The 16,747-nt window shown below is 40.3% G+C and overlaps 1 protein-coding gene across 1 annotated transcript in view; it reads left to right on the forward strand.

The window, feature by feature from the left end:
• The window catches only part of LOC134803083 (leucine-rich repeat serine/threonine-protein kinase 1), a 122,471-nt gene that overhangs the window by 39,682 nt on the left and 66,042 nt on the right, over positions 1-16,747 (forward strand). The window contains exons 12-17 of the mRNA XM_063775789.1: positions 247-407; positions 591-737; positions 1,194-1,338; positions 4,383-4,566; positions 10,345-10,436; positions 12,742-12,839. Of these exons, the coding sequence (XP_063631859.1) occupies positions 247-407; positions 591-737; positions 1,194-1,338; positions 4,383-4,566; positions 10,345-10,436; positions 12,742-12,839 (827 nt within the window). The remainder of the gene's footprint in view (positions 1-246; positions 408-590; positions 738-1,193; positions 1,339-4,382; positions 4,567-10,344; positions 10,437-12,741; positions 12,840-16,747) is intronic.

Consider the following 16,747-nt stretch of genomic DNA (forward strand, 5'->3'; position numbering starts at 1 on the left):
AGAGTGCAGCACTAATTTGTTTAGTAAACCATAGAGTAACTTATACATACTAGGCCTTAAACAGTTTTTTGACAACTTTTCACTATGACATTGATGCGGTTTGTTTACAGGTGGCCTACCGCGAAACGCGAAAATTACTTTAATTAATTTGTTTACTGTATGTGCTAGTGGAGCCACCTACGCAGAGCTTTGCCTAATATTCCCTATTGGCAAAGTATATAAATAAAATAATATTATTTTTTATAGGCGTACCCCGACCCAGAGTACAAGATGAACAAAGCGGCGGTGTCGGCGCTCGTGCTGGGCGCGGCGGCGCGCGACTCGTCGCTGACGCACAACGCGCTGGTGCCGCGGACGCCCGTCATGGTGCACTGGAGGGCGCTGCGCACCATGCAGGACACTATTAAGTTAGTCAGTGTGGCAATTTTTAGGGTTCCGTACCCAAAGGGTAAAAAAACGGGACCCTATTACTAAGACTTCGCTGCCCATTTTTCCGTCCGTTTGTCTGTCACCAGTATCCGTCTGTATTTCATGAACCGTGATATGAATTCGGTAATTTTTTTTTTCGTGACATGAACTTTTTTTTTCAGAATGTCTTGGCTGAGCGCGGCAGCGTTGCGAGTTAACCCGCACGTGTCGAGTGACGCGCTAGCCTTGCACGCCATCACGCGGTTAGAACTAGCGCAGAACGAGCTACGATCTCTGCCTGCTGCTCTATTCTCTCTGCTCAGCCTTAGGTATACTTAGTTTGTAAATTTCTAATAGGCCCCGACGGCTAATCCTTTGTCTAATTGCACATTTGATATCTATTTTACTAGATCTTCCCTATGATAACAAGATCTAGTAAAATAGATAGCAAATGAGCAATTTATCACAATAATGTGGATATTAAAATAATATATGGAAATAATACAAAGATACAGGACCTGATATTTCACCGACAAAAACGCAATTTTCTTGTTTTATCAATACTTCACGATGGACTCTCAGTGACCTTGACGTCACGTTCACTTATCGTTTTGTTAGGAGCGTTTCGCGAGTGAAGTACGACTGTCGGACTTTGACTATCATTTGTGACTTTGGTATTGCTTTAATGCAATGGGTCCCATATAGACATTTGATCCTAAAAACAAACCTGATCGATTGATACCATAAATGAAAATTTGTTATCTAGCCTATTGTATGATATGCAGGTACCTTAACGTGGCAGCCAACAAGCTGGAGAGGCTACCGCGCGGCAACGACCCTATAGAGGAAGAGGACCCTCGACGCCGAACGGCACCTACCTTTACAGCGCCCGTGTACAGCGCGCCTGTCTTGCAGGAGCTTTATTTGCAAGTATGTACCTGTCTAATACCGGCTAGTGATGGGTAGGACATCAATTTAAAATGAGTTTGTATGAGTACCTCATTTTCTAAAATGAGGTGTTACAATGTCTTACTTCAAATGAGGTGAGGTACTAGCATATATTCAGCGTCGACTATTCCATTAACTCCAACGGCGACAAAAATATTTAATGTATATACATATTTATGTATTCATCACTTCCTTTATAAATAAATAAGTAGTAATATTTAATTGGAGTGCAATTCTGGAGGTTAAGAATAGAACTTTTAGGAGAAAGATAATTTTAGAATCAAACTAAGAACATAAAGTACCTAACTTAATTTGCTGCTTTTATGAAACTTGTTCTAATGTAGCTCTTTTTTATTGTTAGATTGTTTAGACCTCCTCCTTGCTACTTGATATAATTTTAAGTATAATAATCACTAGCGACCCGCCCCGGCTTCGCATGGGTTAGCAAATTATACACCTAAACCTTCCTCAAGAATCACTCTTTTGATAGGTGAAAACCACATGAAAATCCGTCCAGTAGTTTTTAAGTCTATCGCGAACATACAAACAAACCCTCAAACAGACAGACGCGGCGGGGGACTTTGTTTTATAATATGTAGTGATATATTTCATAAGTACCTATTAACCATAAAACTACCACATTTTTAACAAACTAAGGAGAACAAATTCAATATTTTCACTAGTCATTATTATATAGAAGTGACTAACTTACCACCTCAGATAATTTAACAGTAATATCATCAATATGATAATAAACAAAGCACCATTCGCGCCTGCCGCACCGGCTACATTTACACTTCATTTTTTCATGCAAAAGGCACCAAGGAAGATCCGCGGGTATATTTACTGGCAAAAACTATGTCCATATTTTGTTATGATTATAAGAATTATCACTAGGTATTAGGTATTAGAGAACTAAAATTAACTAGGTAGTGAACGAAGTACGAACAAAATAAATATAAATATGTCATAATCATAACTTGACAGTTCGAAGTTTACAAAGAATGTTAATAAAAAGTATTGCAAATTCAAATCGGTATAATTTACATCTACATTTTTATTTTACCTATGAAAATTATACTTACTTTTTATTTAATAAACTTGAAACTTATTGAAATTATCATAAATTGTGTACGCTACCGTATTATATTTCAATAATATTTAAGTTACTTAAGGGATTTCTGTTTCTAAGCAAGCTTCGTAAATGCCCGCCTGGTATACAGAGGGCGTACCGCGAACCAAGTTCGTCATGTTGCCTCCCTGTCACACTTACGTACGAATTTACAAGTGCGACAGAGAAGCAACACGTCGAAATTCGTTTTGAGACTGATTTCTCGCGCCATTTTGACACGTAAGTCAGGATCAAAAAGGCGTAAGATGTATGAAAGCTTGCAGCGCTTACGCTTGTTGTCTTTCGTGTTTAATTTTTAACGTATTTTCGGTGGTGACGCGAGGCGATATTGAAGTACGGCGCGTGTCTGTCTCACTCCCTCTTTGGGTATTTCTAATTCATTGTTTCATTTTGAAAGGATTGAGGTGTTCATGTCACAGAGAGGCGGTGAGCGGTACAAACTCAATGCTTTTCTCGGTGGACCTTTTGTCGTTGCAATAAGGTTTGTAGTTCGGCAGTTGACAGTGTGGACCATTACGTCCATTACTCGTTTCTTCATTTGAGTTTTGAGTGTCGGCGAGCGGGCGAGCACCTCGAGCGCCTCGCGCGATCCAGGGACTCTCTTGCGAGGTTATGAGGAGCGTATGAGTTATGAAGGTCGCGAGTGAAATTGAAAGGATAAGAGTTTTTTTGAATTTGAAGTGTGTGAATGATTTGTGTGGCAAGAGGTGTTTGTGATGCGCGCGAGTAAATGAGTAAAATGAATAGAGGAGTGATGTAAGACATTTTTGCGGTATGAAGTACTGCGACAAATTAACAAAATGAGTGGTACAAATGAGGTGCCTCACGAGTGAGCGACTCAACACTAATACCGGCAACGACCCTATAGAAGAAGAGGACCCTCGACGCCGAACGGCACCTACCTTTACAGCGCCTGTGTACAGCGCGCCTGTCTTGCAGGAGCTTTATTTGCAAGTTTGTACCTGTCTAATACCGGCAACGATCTATAGAGGAGGAGGACGCTCGACGCCGAACGGCACCTACCTTTACAGCGCCCGTGTACAGCGCGCCAGTCTTGCAGGAGCTTTATTTGCAATTATGTACCTATTGTACTTACACAGAAAAAAATATTCATCATTCCTTTACATACATACTTAAAGTTTTTTAACCATTTGAACGCCACAGACGGCAATTGACGTCAACGCAAAATCGTGACAACGACGCCAAAGACGGCATTTGACGTCGATCATTTTTCGATGAAAATCTACTGAAAAACACCCCACTTTTAGGTTGGCATTATTTATTTACAAAACTAAATTTTACCCCCGTGGCGTCAGTGGCACGGCAAATGGATGCGCGGATGGCGTTCAAAAGGTTAAATTATTATTACATAATTTTTTGCGCACGTTTGGTTACGCTGCAGTCTCCAAAGAATGATAATTCTTATATAGAAGTTTTATCGCCATATAATAACTGGCCGGAAAAATCTCAACAACGGGAGTCGTGGAAATCAAGGGGAGAGGCCTTTGCCCAGCAGTGGGACACTATAACAGGCTATTTAAAAAAAATCGCCATAGCGCGCAGCTTTAATTATTCCATCGGTTTAGCAATTCGAATTAGAAGATTGAAGTCTGAATCCCTGAAAACCTTAAAAACAACAACCAATTGGTCTTTTAAGAAAATTATTAGTTATTTACTATTTACCTAAAGGCACCGAACGGGAGCTAGTTTTTTATTTATAATTTTAGTTGTAGTAGTTAGTTGTAGTTTTATGAAGTTTTAATTTTTTTGTTTATATTACTTGTTATTGCTTTATGTAATAATTTAACTAACTTTTTGATAAGTGCTTGTTGCTAGGCATACATGAATAAAGTATAAATATTTACCTGAATTACGTATGTTTTTTGTTCACCAGGATAACCGCCTAGAAGATCTGCCACCAGAGTTGTTCTCCCTACCAGCCTTAACGACTCTGGACGTTAGCAACAACAAACTTCGAACGCTACCGTCCCGAGTGTGGGACGCGCCCGCGTTGCGGGACCTCAACGCCGCGCTCAACCATCTTAGAGATCTTCCTGCTAGAGACACAGTAAGTGCTAATAGTTCCTTAACAACATCTACCCTGCTCTAATAATGTTAGATGTTTGTAACAACAAGCTCCGAACGCTACCGTCCCGAGTGTGGGACGCGCCCGCGTTGCGGGACCTCAACGCCGCGCTCAACCGTCTTAGAGATCTTCCTGCTAGAGACACAGTAAGTGCTAATAGTTCCTTAACAACATCTACCCTGCTCTAATAATGTTAGATGTTTGTAACAACAAGCTCCGAACGCTACCGTCTCGTGTGTGGGACGCGCCCGCGTTGCGGGACCTCAACGCCGCACTCGACCATCTTAGAGATCTTTCTGCTAGAGACACAGTAAGTGCTAATAGTTCCTTAACAACATCTACCCCCAGAGTTTACCCTGCTCTAATAATGTTAGATGTTTGTAACAACAAGCTTCGAACGCTACCGTCTCGAGTGTGGGACGCGCCCGCGTTGCGGGACCTCAACGCCGCGCTCAACCGTCTTAGAGATCTTCCTGCTAGAGACACAGTAAGTGCTAATAGTTCCTTAACAACATCTACCCCCAGAGTTTACCCTGCTCTAATAATGTTAGATGTTTGTAACAACAAGCTTCGAACGCTACCGTCTCGAGTGTGGGACGCGCCCGCGTTGCGGGACCTCAACGCCGCACTCGACCATCTTAGAGATCTTTCTGCTAGAGACACAGTAAGTGCTAATAGTTCCTTAACAACATCTACCCCCAGAGTTTACCCTGCTCTAATAATGTTAGATGTTTGTAACAACAAGCTTCGAACGCTACCGTCTCGAGTGTGGGACGCGCCCGCGTTGCGGGACCTCAACGCCGCGCTCAACCGTCTTAGAGATCTTCCTGCTAGAGACACAGTAAGTGCTAATAGTTCCTTAACAACATTTACACCCAGAGTTTACCCTGCTCTAATAATGTTAGATGTTTGTAACAACAAGCTCCGAACGCTACCGTCTCGTGTGTGGGACGCGCCTGCGTTGCGGGACCTCAACGCCGCGCTCAACCATCTTAGAGATCTTCCTGCTAGAGACACAGTAAGTGCTAATAGTTCCTTAACAACATCTACCCCCAGAGTTTACCCTGCTCTAATAATGTTAGATGTTTGTAACAACAAGCTCCGAACGCTACCGTCTCGAGTGTGGGACGCGCCCGCGTTGCGGGACCTCAACGCCGCGCTCAACCATCTTAGAGATCTTTCTGCTAGAGACACAGTAAGTGCTAATAGTTCCTTAACAACATCTAGCCTGCTCTAATAATGTTAGATGTTTGTAACAACAAGCTCCGAACGCTACCGTCTCGAGTGTGGGACGCGCCCGCGTTGCGGGACCTCAACGCCGCGCTCAACCATCTTAGAGATCTTTCTGCTAGAGACACAGTAAGTGCTAATAGTTCCTTAACAACATCTACCCTGCTCTAATAATGTTAGATGTTTGTAACAAAAAAACTCCGAACGCTACCGTCCCGAGTGTGGGACGCGCCCGCGTTGCGGGACCTCAACGCCGCGCTCAACCATCTTAGAGATCTTTCTGCTAGAGACACAGTAAGTGCTAATAGTTCCTTAACAACATCTACCCTGCTCTAATAATGTTAGATGTTTGTAACAAAAAAACTCCGAACGCTACCGTCCCGAGTGTGGGACGCGCCCGCGTTGCGGGACCTCAACGCCGCGCTCAACCGTCTTAGAGATCTTCCTGCTAGAGACACAGTAAGTGCTAATAGTTCCTTAACAACATCTAGCCTGCTCTAATAATGTTAGATGTTTGTAACAACAAGCTCCGAACGCTACCGTCCCGAGTGTGGGACGCGCCCGCGTTGCGGGACCTCAACGCCGCGCTCAACCATCTTAGAGATCTTCCTGCTAGAGACACAGTAAGTGCTAATAGTTCCTTAACAACATCTACCCTGCTCTAATAATGTTAGATGTTTGTAACAACAAGCTCCGAACGCTACCGTCCCGAGTGTGGGACGCGCCCGCGTTGCGGGACCTCAACGCCGCACTCGACCATCACGGTAATTAACGGGTTTTCCACTCTGGTGCGCTTAATTAATATATTGCTGTAACATAAAATTGTCCAGAGTTCGGACAATTTATCGCAAAAATAAATATTGTATGGAACATGATACAATTTTTTTTAACAATTTTGAACTGCAGTTTTTGAGTATAATCTGGAAATTTTATAAAGATACCGTGTACATAATATGAGTTTAATAAATCTTGTCCTATTTTGAGATATAAATGATTTTTGATGGTTTTATGATTATTGCGATGATTTGTCCGATCACTGGTTATGTCATCTCCATCCTTTTTGACCAGCGTTTAATTTCATCCATTCATAAAATGTTGAATTCGATCCTACAGTACTGCCTTGTCCGCACAGTCCATATGATGCGTTGAATAATAAAACAAGGAAAATGTTCTACTGGTTTATTTATTAACAGTCCAAAATCTATTGAAGATTACGAAATTAGTGACATCTTTTTCCTTCTTCCTCGCGTTACCCCGGCATTTTGCCACGGCTCATGGGAGCCTGGGGTCCGCTTGACAACTAATCCCATGATCTAGTTTTTACGAAAGCGACTGCCATCTGACGTTCCAACCCAGAGGGGAAACTAGGCCTTATTGGGATTACTCTGGTTTCCTCACGATGTTTTCCTTCACCGAAAAGCGACTGGCAAATATCGAATGATATTTCGTACATAAGTTCCGAAAAACTCATTGGTACGAGCCGGGGTTTGAACCCGCGACATCTGGATTGAAAGTCGCACGCTCTTACAGCTAGGCCACTAGCTTACTTTTTATTTATTATTTTAAGCAATTAAATGATAATTTAATAACGGAAATTTATTTGTAACATGATATAACGACAACAAACATCCGAATAAAACATATTTCGTTCAAATATATACTTGATGCACGAGGCTATATGTTCTTGCGTTTTACCAGGGGCCCGTTTGGCAACCTCATCCTAAGAATTGGTGTAGTCACTAATTTGGGATGAATGCGGGAAATGGCAACTAAGATTACGCAAGTTTTTTTAAAGATCTGAATGTTACTCAAGAACCCATTCGGATATCTAAAAAAACTCTTCAAACTCTCGCGTTTTGTACACATATTTAATTACACAAACGGGTCTACCGCGATATAATTTCATTGTTTTACCTTGCGCTTTGAAATTACGAAATTAATGACATCAACGTATATATGTCGCAGTCGGATCGTATAATACATTACGGCTAGCCGTTTTCAAAAACAGGGGCGTTTTGAAATGCGGCGGTTTAACGATTAGCCGGATTGAATGCGGCTGAATGAGAATCCGCCGGAATGTATTCGGCGCCATACGTTCTTCAACACGGCTAGCCGTAATGTAATACAGCGAGTCATTAGCCGCCGCTTTGACAGTTTTTAGTTCCCATTTTTAACACCCGTGGCGCTGCCTGACAAACGCTGGGGTGTCCATCAAATCTGGAGTTCGTCGGACTGTTTCTTTTCAAAAAACATTTCTTTCGCAACTTAACTAGACGGAGCCCCGCTTCGCGGGGCTCCTATTTCTGAGCGGTTTGCCCTTCGGGCATCTGAAGCTACCTAACGAACCTAACCTACCTACCTTTTGATTTAGTGAGACGTCCGTGAAAACATTACACTTTGGGGAAAAAAGCGTAGGTAGGTAAGTAGGTTAGGTTCGTTAGGTAGCTTCAGATGCCCCAAGGGCAAACCGCCCAGAAATAGGAGCCCCGCTTGCGGGGCTCCGTCTATTTAAGTTGCGAAGGAAATGTTTTGGAAAATAAACACCTGTAGTGCGGTGGGACCAAAGAATATAATACTCACTAGGAGAAGAACGGTAACTCCATACAAAAAAATGTCCCCAACCGTTTATACGTTTATACTAGTGGCGCCGTCATTGTGTACCAATGGAACTAAAGTTGACAACCGGTTTAGCCTGGCGGGTATTGGTAGGTGTAGGTAGTAATTCTGTTGATAAACATATTTGTTATCTTCATATCACGAAATATATAAAAGATGCAAATATTACCCCTTGTTTGTGGTATTATCAATTGATTTAAATAAAAGGCATATTTATGTTTATAACATTGTATTATTTTATTTATTAAAAAAATGTTTTACATATAGAAATATACACTGAAAATTAAACCCTGACAACTTAATAAAAAAATAGACGTTAATAAAGCGCATTCACAAAGTTTTCAGTATAATATACTGAAAACTTTATAGGCATGCCTACCTATTACTTACACTTTACACACACAGATACACTACACTTTACACACGGGATTTTACACAGATTTCCAACTTGTATTCATACATTTCTTCACGGTTAATTAATACGGTTTCCATATGCGTTATGACGCGGTTCCTTCTGAACCCACTAAAGCTATGAATTTCACTCAAATATGTATCTTCAACAGCCGTTGCTCCGCATTTAGCACATTTTCTACGTGCATTGCTGTAATCCATGTAGGTACAGACTTACAGAGTCTTAAGTGGTAGTACCGCTACGTTGTACTTATTATTTAAAGATTTAATAAATAAAATTTTCGTTATGAACTTTAACCACAGCAGTTGGACAGAGTCATTGACAAATATTAGGTCATTACCTATGAAATTGGCGTTTTGTTCGGAGAATTTCAACGAAACACGAATTTCCATACAATTAATTTTGCGGATATTTTTTTGATGGCTAATTCAAACCAAACAAAATTTTTCCAGTAATTTTTGACACCTTTAAGGTATGTTTTCAATATCTCCATTTCTTGAAAATTGGTACCATTAGAAAAATATAAGTAATTTTAATACTCGAACCGACAGCACATGAAAAGACCTATTTTCAAGGCTTAATTCTGAACACTTAACAATAAAAAATAACAATTAATTGCTGTCAAGCAGTTTGGCGAAATCATATTGTAGTTTTATTGTAATTGTGTATGTACTTTTGTAAAAAAAAAAAAAACTAGGATCAGACTTATATCTATGAACAAAAACGCCAATTTCATAGGTAAGGACCTAATATATTTTATTATTATGGTGGGTAGACGTACCTACCCTCCATATATTTTATGAACATTGATAAAGACAGTTGGAAGCAAATATTCATTATAAAACTTAATCGCGTGTAGTTCAGCTTTAAGTGTTTTAAGTCCCGTTTTATGATTAATAATGTAAAAAATTCGTGAAAATTTAAATCTCAGTTGGCAGCAACATTGCTCAATGTTGCTGTAGAAAAATGTTTTTATTTTGATTACTGGCAACTTTTTCTAGGAGGCCAAAGCACACATAGAAGCTTCAGGCGCATACATGCGCAATTATTTGGGGACATAACTTTCTTAGGAAGTGAACAGGCCTTGGGTGGGACCATGGTAAAAATAAATTAAATTGCAAACATTGTCAAACTCCGGTTACGTAGGCGACCGAAAGAACTGGTCACTCTACAATCTAAAATAGTAGTACGATGCGGCTAAACGTTGGCCGCCTTATTGAAGAACGTATCGCAATGACAATCCGGCTAATCGTCGAACCGCCGCATTTCAAAACGCCCCTGTTTTTGATAACGGCTAGCCGTAATGTAATACGGCGGATTATACGATCTGACTACGACATATATAAATCGTCACTATACTTACTCAACGTCAAATCTGCAACAATCATTTGATGGAAATGTCGCTTTTCTTTCATTCGGAATACGGGTGTTTTTGTCATCAAATGAGTGTTGCAGATACGAGGTTGAGTAAGTATAGCGGCGAAATGAAATAATTAAGTTGTTAATGATCACAGAGCGACGCAGCGCCGTCTCCGTCCGAGTCATCCCCAGCGCTGACCGCATCGCCTTCACTCTCACGCTCGTCATTCAACTTCTCGCAGTCGGTAAGTATTTTACTTAGGGCCACCCATACCATTACCGTCTTTACCATAAGGGCACACGGGGCCCGTGGCCAATGCCCCCATCCCCGAAGGACAGACAGTAACAGTATATTTGATTACCCATAATAAATAGAAGATCATAGTAGAAAAATGTTAGTTTAATTCACTTTCTTTACTTTCCAAAAGGGCCCTAAATTCTTATGTGCCCAAGGGCCACGGCATAGTTTAAGACGGCCCTGCCTCACACTAGCGTCTTTCGACCGTCGTCGTCTTGACGCGGACGCTGACAAGACGCTGCCAAGACGCCGATGTTCGAAAGACGTTAGAGACGTCGCGTCGTCGCTGTGTGGACGGTGGTGAGACGCTGGCGCTCGATAAACGCTGCTGCCGTCGCGCCGATGTTGACGCAATGCAAAAGTTGCGCCGCCGTTGCGCGGGCGCTGGCAAGACGACGACGCTCGAAAGACGCTAGTGTGGAGTAGCCCTAAGATTCTAGCTTTTGTGTTTGTTTTAGTGTTTATGGTTGTGTAAAATAGATCGCTTACAGCGATAAGACCGCCTGTTGCTACTTTAATATACATTGTAAATCTGTTTCTGGAGCATTCCACGGGCTGTCCCGTACAAACGCATTTTATTTCCTGTGTTGCGACTTTTTTTTCGGCATTTAAAGCAGGCGATTATTTTTCTGTGCATATTTTTGACCATTTGTCATAGAAAACGAAACTCTTAACCTGCAAATCTTCGGAAAATTCGCGTTCGTACGGGACAAACGGTAGACAATTTCATGGAATGCTCCTTCTGTTGTTTTCTTTTGTAGTTTAATAATTTATTTATAAATCACTCATATTCCGTTGTTATAAGTGTCCGTTTTTAGAACGATCCGCCACTTTCTTAGTATTTTCTTCTTGCAGAATTACCCGAATTACTTACATTACTTACATGTAGGACTTTTTTTACCCTATAGGACTCTTCTATACTTTATCGTGGATATTTTAGCGCACTGGCAGGTTTTTCTTTTCAGAGTCAGCAGCAATAGTTGCTAAGCGGGTGAGGTGTGACGCGACTTTATTGTAAAGACAATAAGAGCGCGTCAAGGGAATTTTGACACCTCACCCGCTTAGCAACTTCTGCTGCAGACTGTACACGAAATGTTTTTATGTAGAGACTTACAAAATATTTTTCTTGTGATCTCTTTTAATTTTAGCTTCACTCGGTATATTCCGGGTTATCCGATTCAGTTGTTTTGGATTATTTCAGTAATTTAGATGACAATGCAATAATAAGCTATGTTAAAATTGATCTGATGATGCGGTTGGCTCGATGGTTAATATAATAACATGAAATAATAACGGATTATATCGCGTAAATTGAATCCATCCCGACGTTTCGAACCCTTTACAGCGTTCGTGGTCAACGGGTGGGGTGACTGAGGAAAAACTACACTGTGCAACAACTACCCACTTACAAAATAATGAACCATCATAATCTATAAAACCAATTCCAATTTTTCACACTTACTTGTTTCTATTCCTCGTGTTTTTAGCATTAGAAAAATGGTAAATAATTTATTTATTTATGTTAGGAGAACCAACAGCTTTAAAACAATTACAGGAACTCACAGGTAGTTACAAAGTATTAAATTTTAAACTAATTTTAAACTTGACATATATTTTTGTTGAAAAAACGCTCGTAGTAAAATAGTAATTGTTACTTATGAAACCAAAATGATGTAGTGTATTCATCTTTCCGTGTCTTATCTAGAAAATAGTAAACAAACACTTATCGAAGACATTATCGCACTTTTCGCTGGATAATCATCACTTAAAATGTTGTGGTATTCGTTGGTAGGTACGATGTCTAGATTTTATATGGATTTGACGTTTGTTTTTTTACACGATAAGACACGTAAGGATGAATACTCTTTAAATATATACATATACTTGCTGTATAATTGTTATACATATATTTCCTGTAACTTTATTTCATAAGCGATTTTCAATAAAAAGACATGTCAGGATTGTTTATCTTTTTTCTAACGCTAAAAAACGTAGGTATAATATATAATCCTATCACTTAAGCTTTATCTTCCTAATTCTGACTTCTGACTGTCGAACCATGTGTTTGTGACTAAGTGGTTCCGCCGGCAGTCCGCGTCGAGTCGGCAGTCTGTGACGAGCCACCAGTCCGTGCTGAGCCAGCAGTCTGTGTCGAGCCGTGCGTCGGTCGACAGTGCCGATGATGACACGACGCCTGTGCTTGGGGACCGCAGCGGACACGCCGTGTGAGTACAGTAGTGTAGTGTGACCAGTCCGCGTCGAGTCGGCAGTCTGTGTCGAGCCGTGCGTCGGTCGACAGTGCCGATGATGACACGACGCCTGTGCTTGGGGACCGCAGCGGACACGCCGTGTGAGTACAGTAGTGTTGTGTGACCAGTCCGCGTCGAGTCGGCAGTCTGTGTCGAGCCATCAGTCTTTGTGGAACACGAAAACAAGATCTGACACAATTAACTATTATCGTTTTGAATTAGTTATTAGTTTTGAATAGAGGGAAAGAGAGGAAGAGGAAGACCGAGAATAAATTATTTCAACCAAATAAAAGAAAAGGTTCAGGTCGTGTCATACCAGAAGGTTAAGGAGTTGGCAGAGGACCGGACGAGTTGGAGGTTGCTCCACCGACAAGAGCACAGCTCTTAAATATAGAGAAGAAGAAGAAGATAACGACATTAGGATTGGAGTGGGGGCTGGGGATTTAAAAATAAAAAGGTGCCGTGACCATAAAATATATGTACTCAGTGAATTTATAGGAGTGTAAAGTTAATAATATACCGTATATGGCTGACGGGATCAGTAAAACCCGAGTCGCCCGAATCGCAGAAGTAGCATGAGGTTCCAAATCGGGCACTTTTTGCGGTAAAATTTATAAGTAAATTATGAATACCTATTGAAATATAAAACGAAGTATAGATATAGCTATGCTAGAAGCACGCCCTTCCGTTTCAACTAAGCAAGATCCTCGGTTGTTGATTTCACTGTTAAAATGTTCGCTAAATTTGGGTTTCATAGTTTTTGCTGAAAGACTTTCATCATCATCAATTGTGGTTTATCCAACAAGCCCATAGTGTTTGTGTGACGGATCGTTGTTTAATCAACACCCCTACCATTACTAAAAGTTGAAATCCGCTGTAGTTCTTGCCTATTTTTATTATGGTTTCTATTCGAGTCGAAAAGGCTTTTTCATATTCAAATACAAATACAAATCTTTTGTTTCCATTTTAATTTTTCCAATTAAATTGACATGACATGAAACCTCAGTAATTAAATTAAAATTAACTATAGAATATGTACAACAGTTAGAACAAACAATAGCCCTCACACTACCCATACAACCATTTCCAGTCGCCGTTACGACGCGGTGTTGACACATCTTGTGTCGACACCGTCTGTTTCGGTCACAATTCCAGTCGCAGAGTCGTCGCCGTGTCGACACAGTTACCAGAAATGGGGAAGGGTCGACACATGACACAAAGTGACATAAAGTGTGGTCGCCGTGTGCACACATTGTTTCGGGTTTGCGACTACTTTATGCCAAAATCATTCGTTTATTCGTTCATTTTGTTCCTGTCAAATGGAAACTGTCAGATGGAAAAATACTTAAATAAAAATAAGTGACATTAATACGCCATCTCTAAAACGGATTACAAGACGTAATTATATATTGTTTGCATTTATATTACAATAGGACTTAAATTATTATGGGGAATTAAACTGCTCGAGTGATTTGATAAACTAAGTGTAATATAATCAACGCGCCACCACATTGTTTTAGTTTAGCCGGAAATGAAATTGTTTACTTCTCAGTGCCTGTGTTCATAACTATATTATTTGAAGCATTTTTAGTACTTCGATGCGTATACTATACTTAAATAACAGAAATAACGCTTTACATACTACGAAACTTGTTAATTATGATGTATAAATATGGTTTATAAGGCTGAGAAATATTGCAGTCACAAAGTAGTTGCAATGTTTCGACTTTGTGTCGACTCTGTGTTGACACATGACACGCGCTGTCAAAAGTAATAACAAAGTTACTGGTATGTTACTGGATTTGCAAAATGGCTCCTTGTGTTGATTTGTTTTCAGATATTCTCAAAGTGTAAAAATGCCGTGGTCAGAGATAAGCATTAATCGATTAACTGTTTATTCGACTAATTAATGGAATAAAAAAAGTTAATTCTCAAATTTTAATCGCGATTAGTTTAGTCGACCTAACATAGATTGAAATTGAATTAATCTGAATATTAATCGATTAAATCTCGATTGAAAGTTGACAGGGGGCCATTTTTGTACGTAAAAATAATAGAAATGTCTTGCATGCAGATGGTAGCAAAACACTTTGTCATAAATGTCGAGATGGGTGTCGATACAGTGGAAACTGGATAAGTGGAATCGCAAGGGACCGGCTGTTTAGTTCCGCTTATCCAGGTTTTCCATTTATCCAGTTTTCCACTTAACCAGGTTCAAATAAAACGTTTTCTCACTTACAGAGGCTCTCGCTAACAGAGGTTGTGGATGCTAGTAATGTCGCTTATAGAGGTCACGTATGGTATGATCAAGACTTAAATAAGCATCTTTTATTAAATATGTATGTAGATATGTATGTATTAACAAAAATAGGTATGTAATCCTGACTTTAAAAAAAGCAATACTGTAAATAATCCACAGTACCTACTCGTATACAATTTTCAAAATTACAAAAACAAAATCACTCCTAATATTTATTTATGCAAGAGAAACCAGTATGGTTAAATAAATCAATGTACCGATTGTACTTTAATGCAAAAAAACTGAACGATGTGTGATCTCATACAAAATACGTAGTTAAAACACGAACCATAATGTTAACGAAACAAACTACCCTCCTTGTGACGGTTTATTAAAAATACAAATTTTATAACGCCGAGCTATTCCACTCATAGAGGTTTCGGGGACGGCTGCTTCCAGTTACAGAGGTAGAAATAAGAAATTTTCGAAAAAATGGATTTCGCTTATAGAGGTCCCAAAATTCCACTTATAGAGGTAATTCGTTGCCAAGGGACTGGAACCGAGAACTTGGGTCCACTTAAAGAGGTTTTCCACTAACCCAGGTTCCACTTATCCAGTTTCCACTGTATATAGGTTTTAGGGAGTGCCGATTTCGAAAATAATGACCATTTTGGAATCCGAAATGGCGGCCATGCACTATGTCATAAAAGTCGTCATGGGTGTCGTTTTATAGGTTTTAGGGGGCGCAGATTTCGAAAATGATGACCATTTTAGATTCCAAGATGGCGGCCATGCACTATGTCATAAAAGTCGTCATGGATGTCGTTTTATAGGTTTTAGGGGGCGCAGATTTCGAAAATGATGACCATTTTGGATTCCAAGATGGCGGCCATGCACAATGTCATAAAAGTCGTCATGTATATCGTTTTATAGGTTTTAGGGGGCCCCGCTTTCGAAAATGATGACCATTTTGGAATCCAAAATGGCGGCCATGCACTATGTCATAAAAGTCGTCATGGGTGTCGTTTTATAGGTTTTGGGGGGCGCAGATTTCGAAAATGATAACATTTTCAATTTAAAAATGGCGGCAATGCACTATGTCATAAAAGTCGTCATGGATATCGTTTTATAGGTTTTAGGGGGCGCAGATTTCGAAAATGATGACTATTTTGGAATCCAAAATGGCGGCCATGCACTATGCCATAAAAGTCGTTATGGGTGTCGTTTTAAAGGTTTTAGGGGGCGCAGATTTCGAAAATGATGACCATTTTGGATTCCAAGATGGCGGCCATGCACTATGTCATAAAAGTCGTCATGGATGTCGTTTTATAGGTTTTAGGGGGCCCCGATTTAGAAAATGATGACCATTTTGAAATCCAAAATGGCGGCCATGCACTATGTCATAAAAGTCGTCATGGGTGTCGTTTTATAGGTTTTGGGGGGCGCAGATTTAGAAAATGATAACCATTTTGGATTCCAAAATGGCGGCCATGCACTATGTCATAAAAGTCGTCATGGGTGTCGTTTTATAGGTTTTAGGGGGCGCAGATTTCGAAAATGATGACCATTTTGGATTCCAAGATGGCGGCCATGCACAATGTCATAAAAGTCGTCATGTATATCGTTTTATAGGTTTTAGGGGGCCCCGCTTTCGAAAATGATGACCATTTTGGAATCCAAAATGGCGGCCATGCACTATGTCATAAAAGTCGTCATGGGTGTCGTTTTATAGGTTTTGGGGGGCGCAGATTTCGAAAATGATAACATTTT

Source organism: Cydia splendana, chromosome 26 (assembly GCF_910591565.1).
Source record: "Cydia splendana chromosome 26, ilCydSple1.2, whole genome shotgun sequence".
Taxonomy (NCBI): Eukaryota; Metazoa; Arthropoda; class Insecta; order Lepidoptera; family Tortricidae; genus Cydia; species Cydia splendana.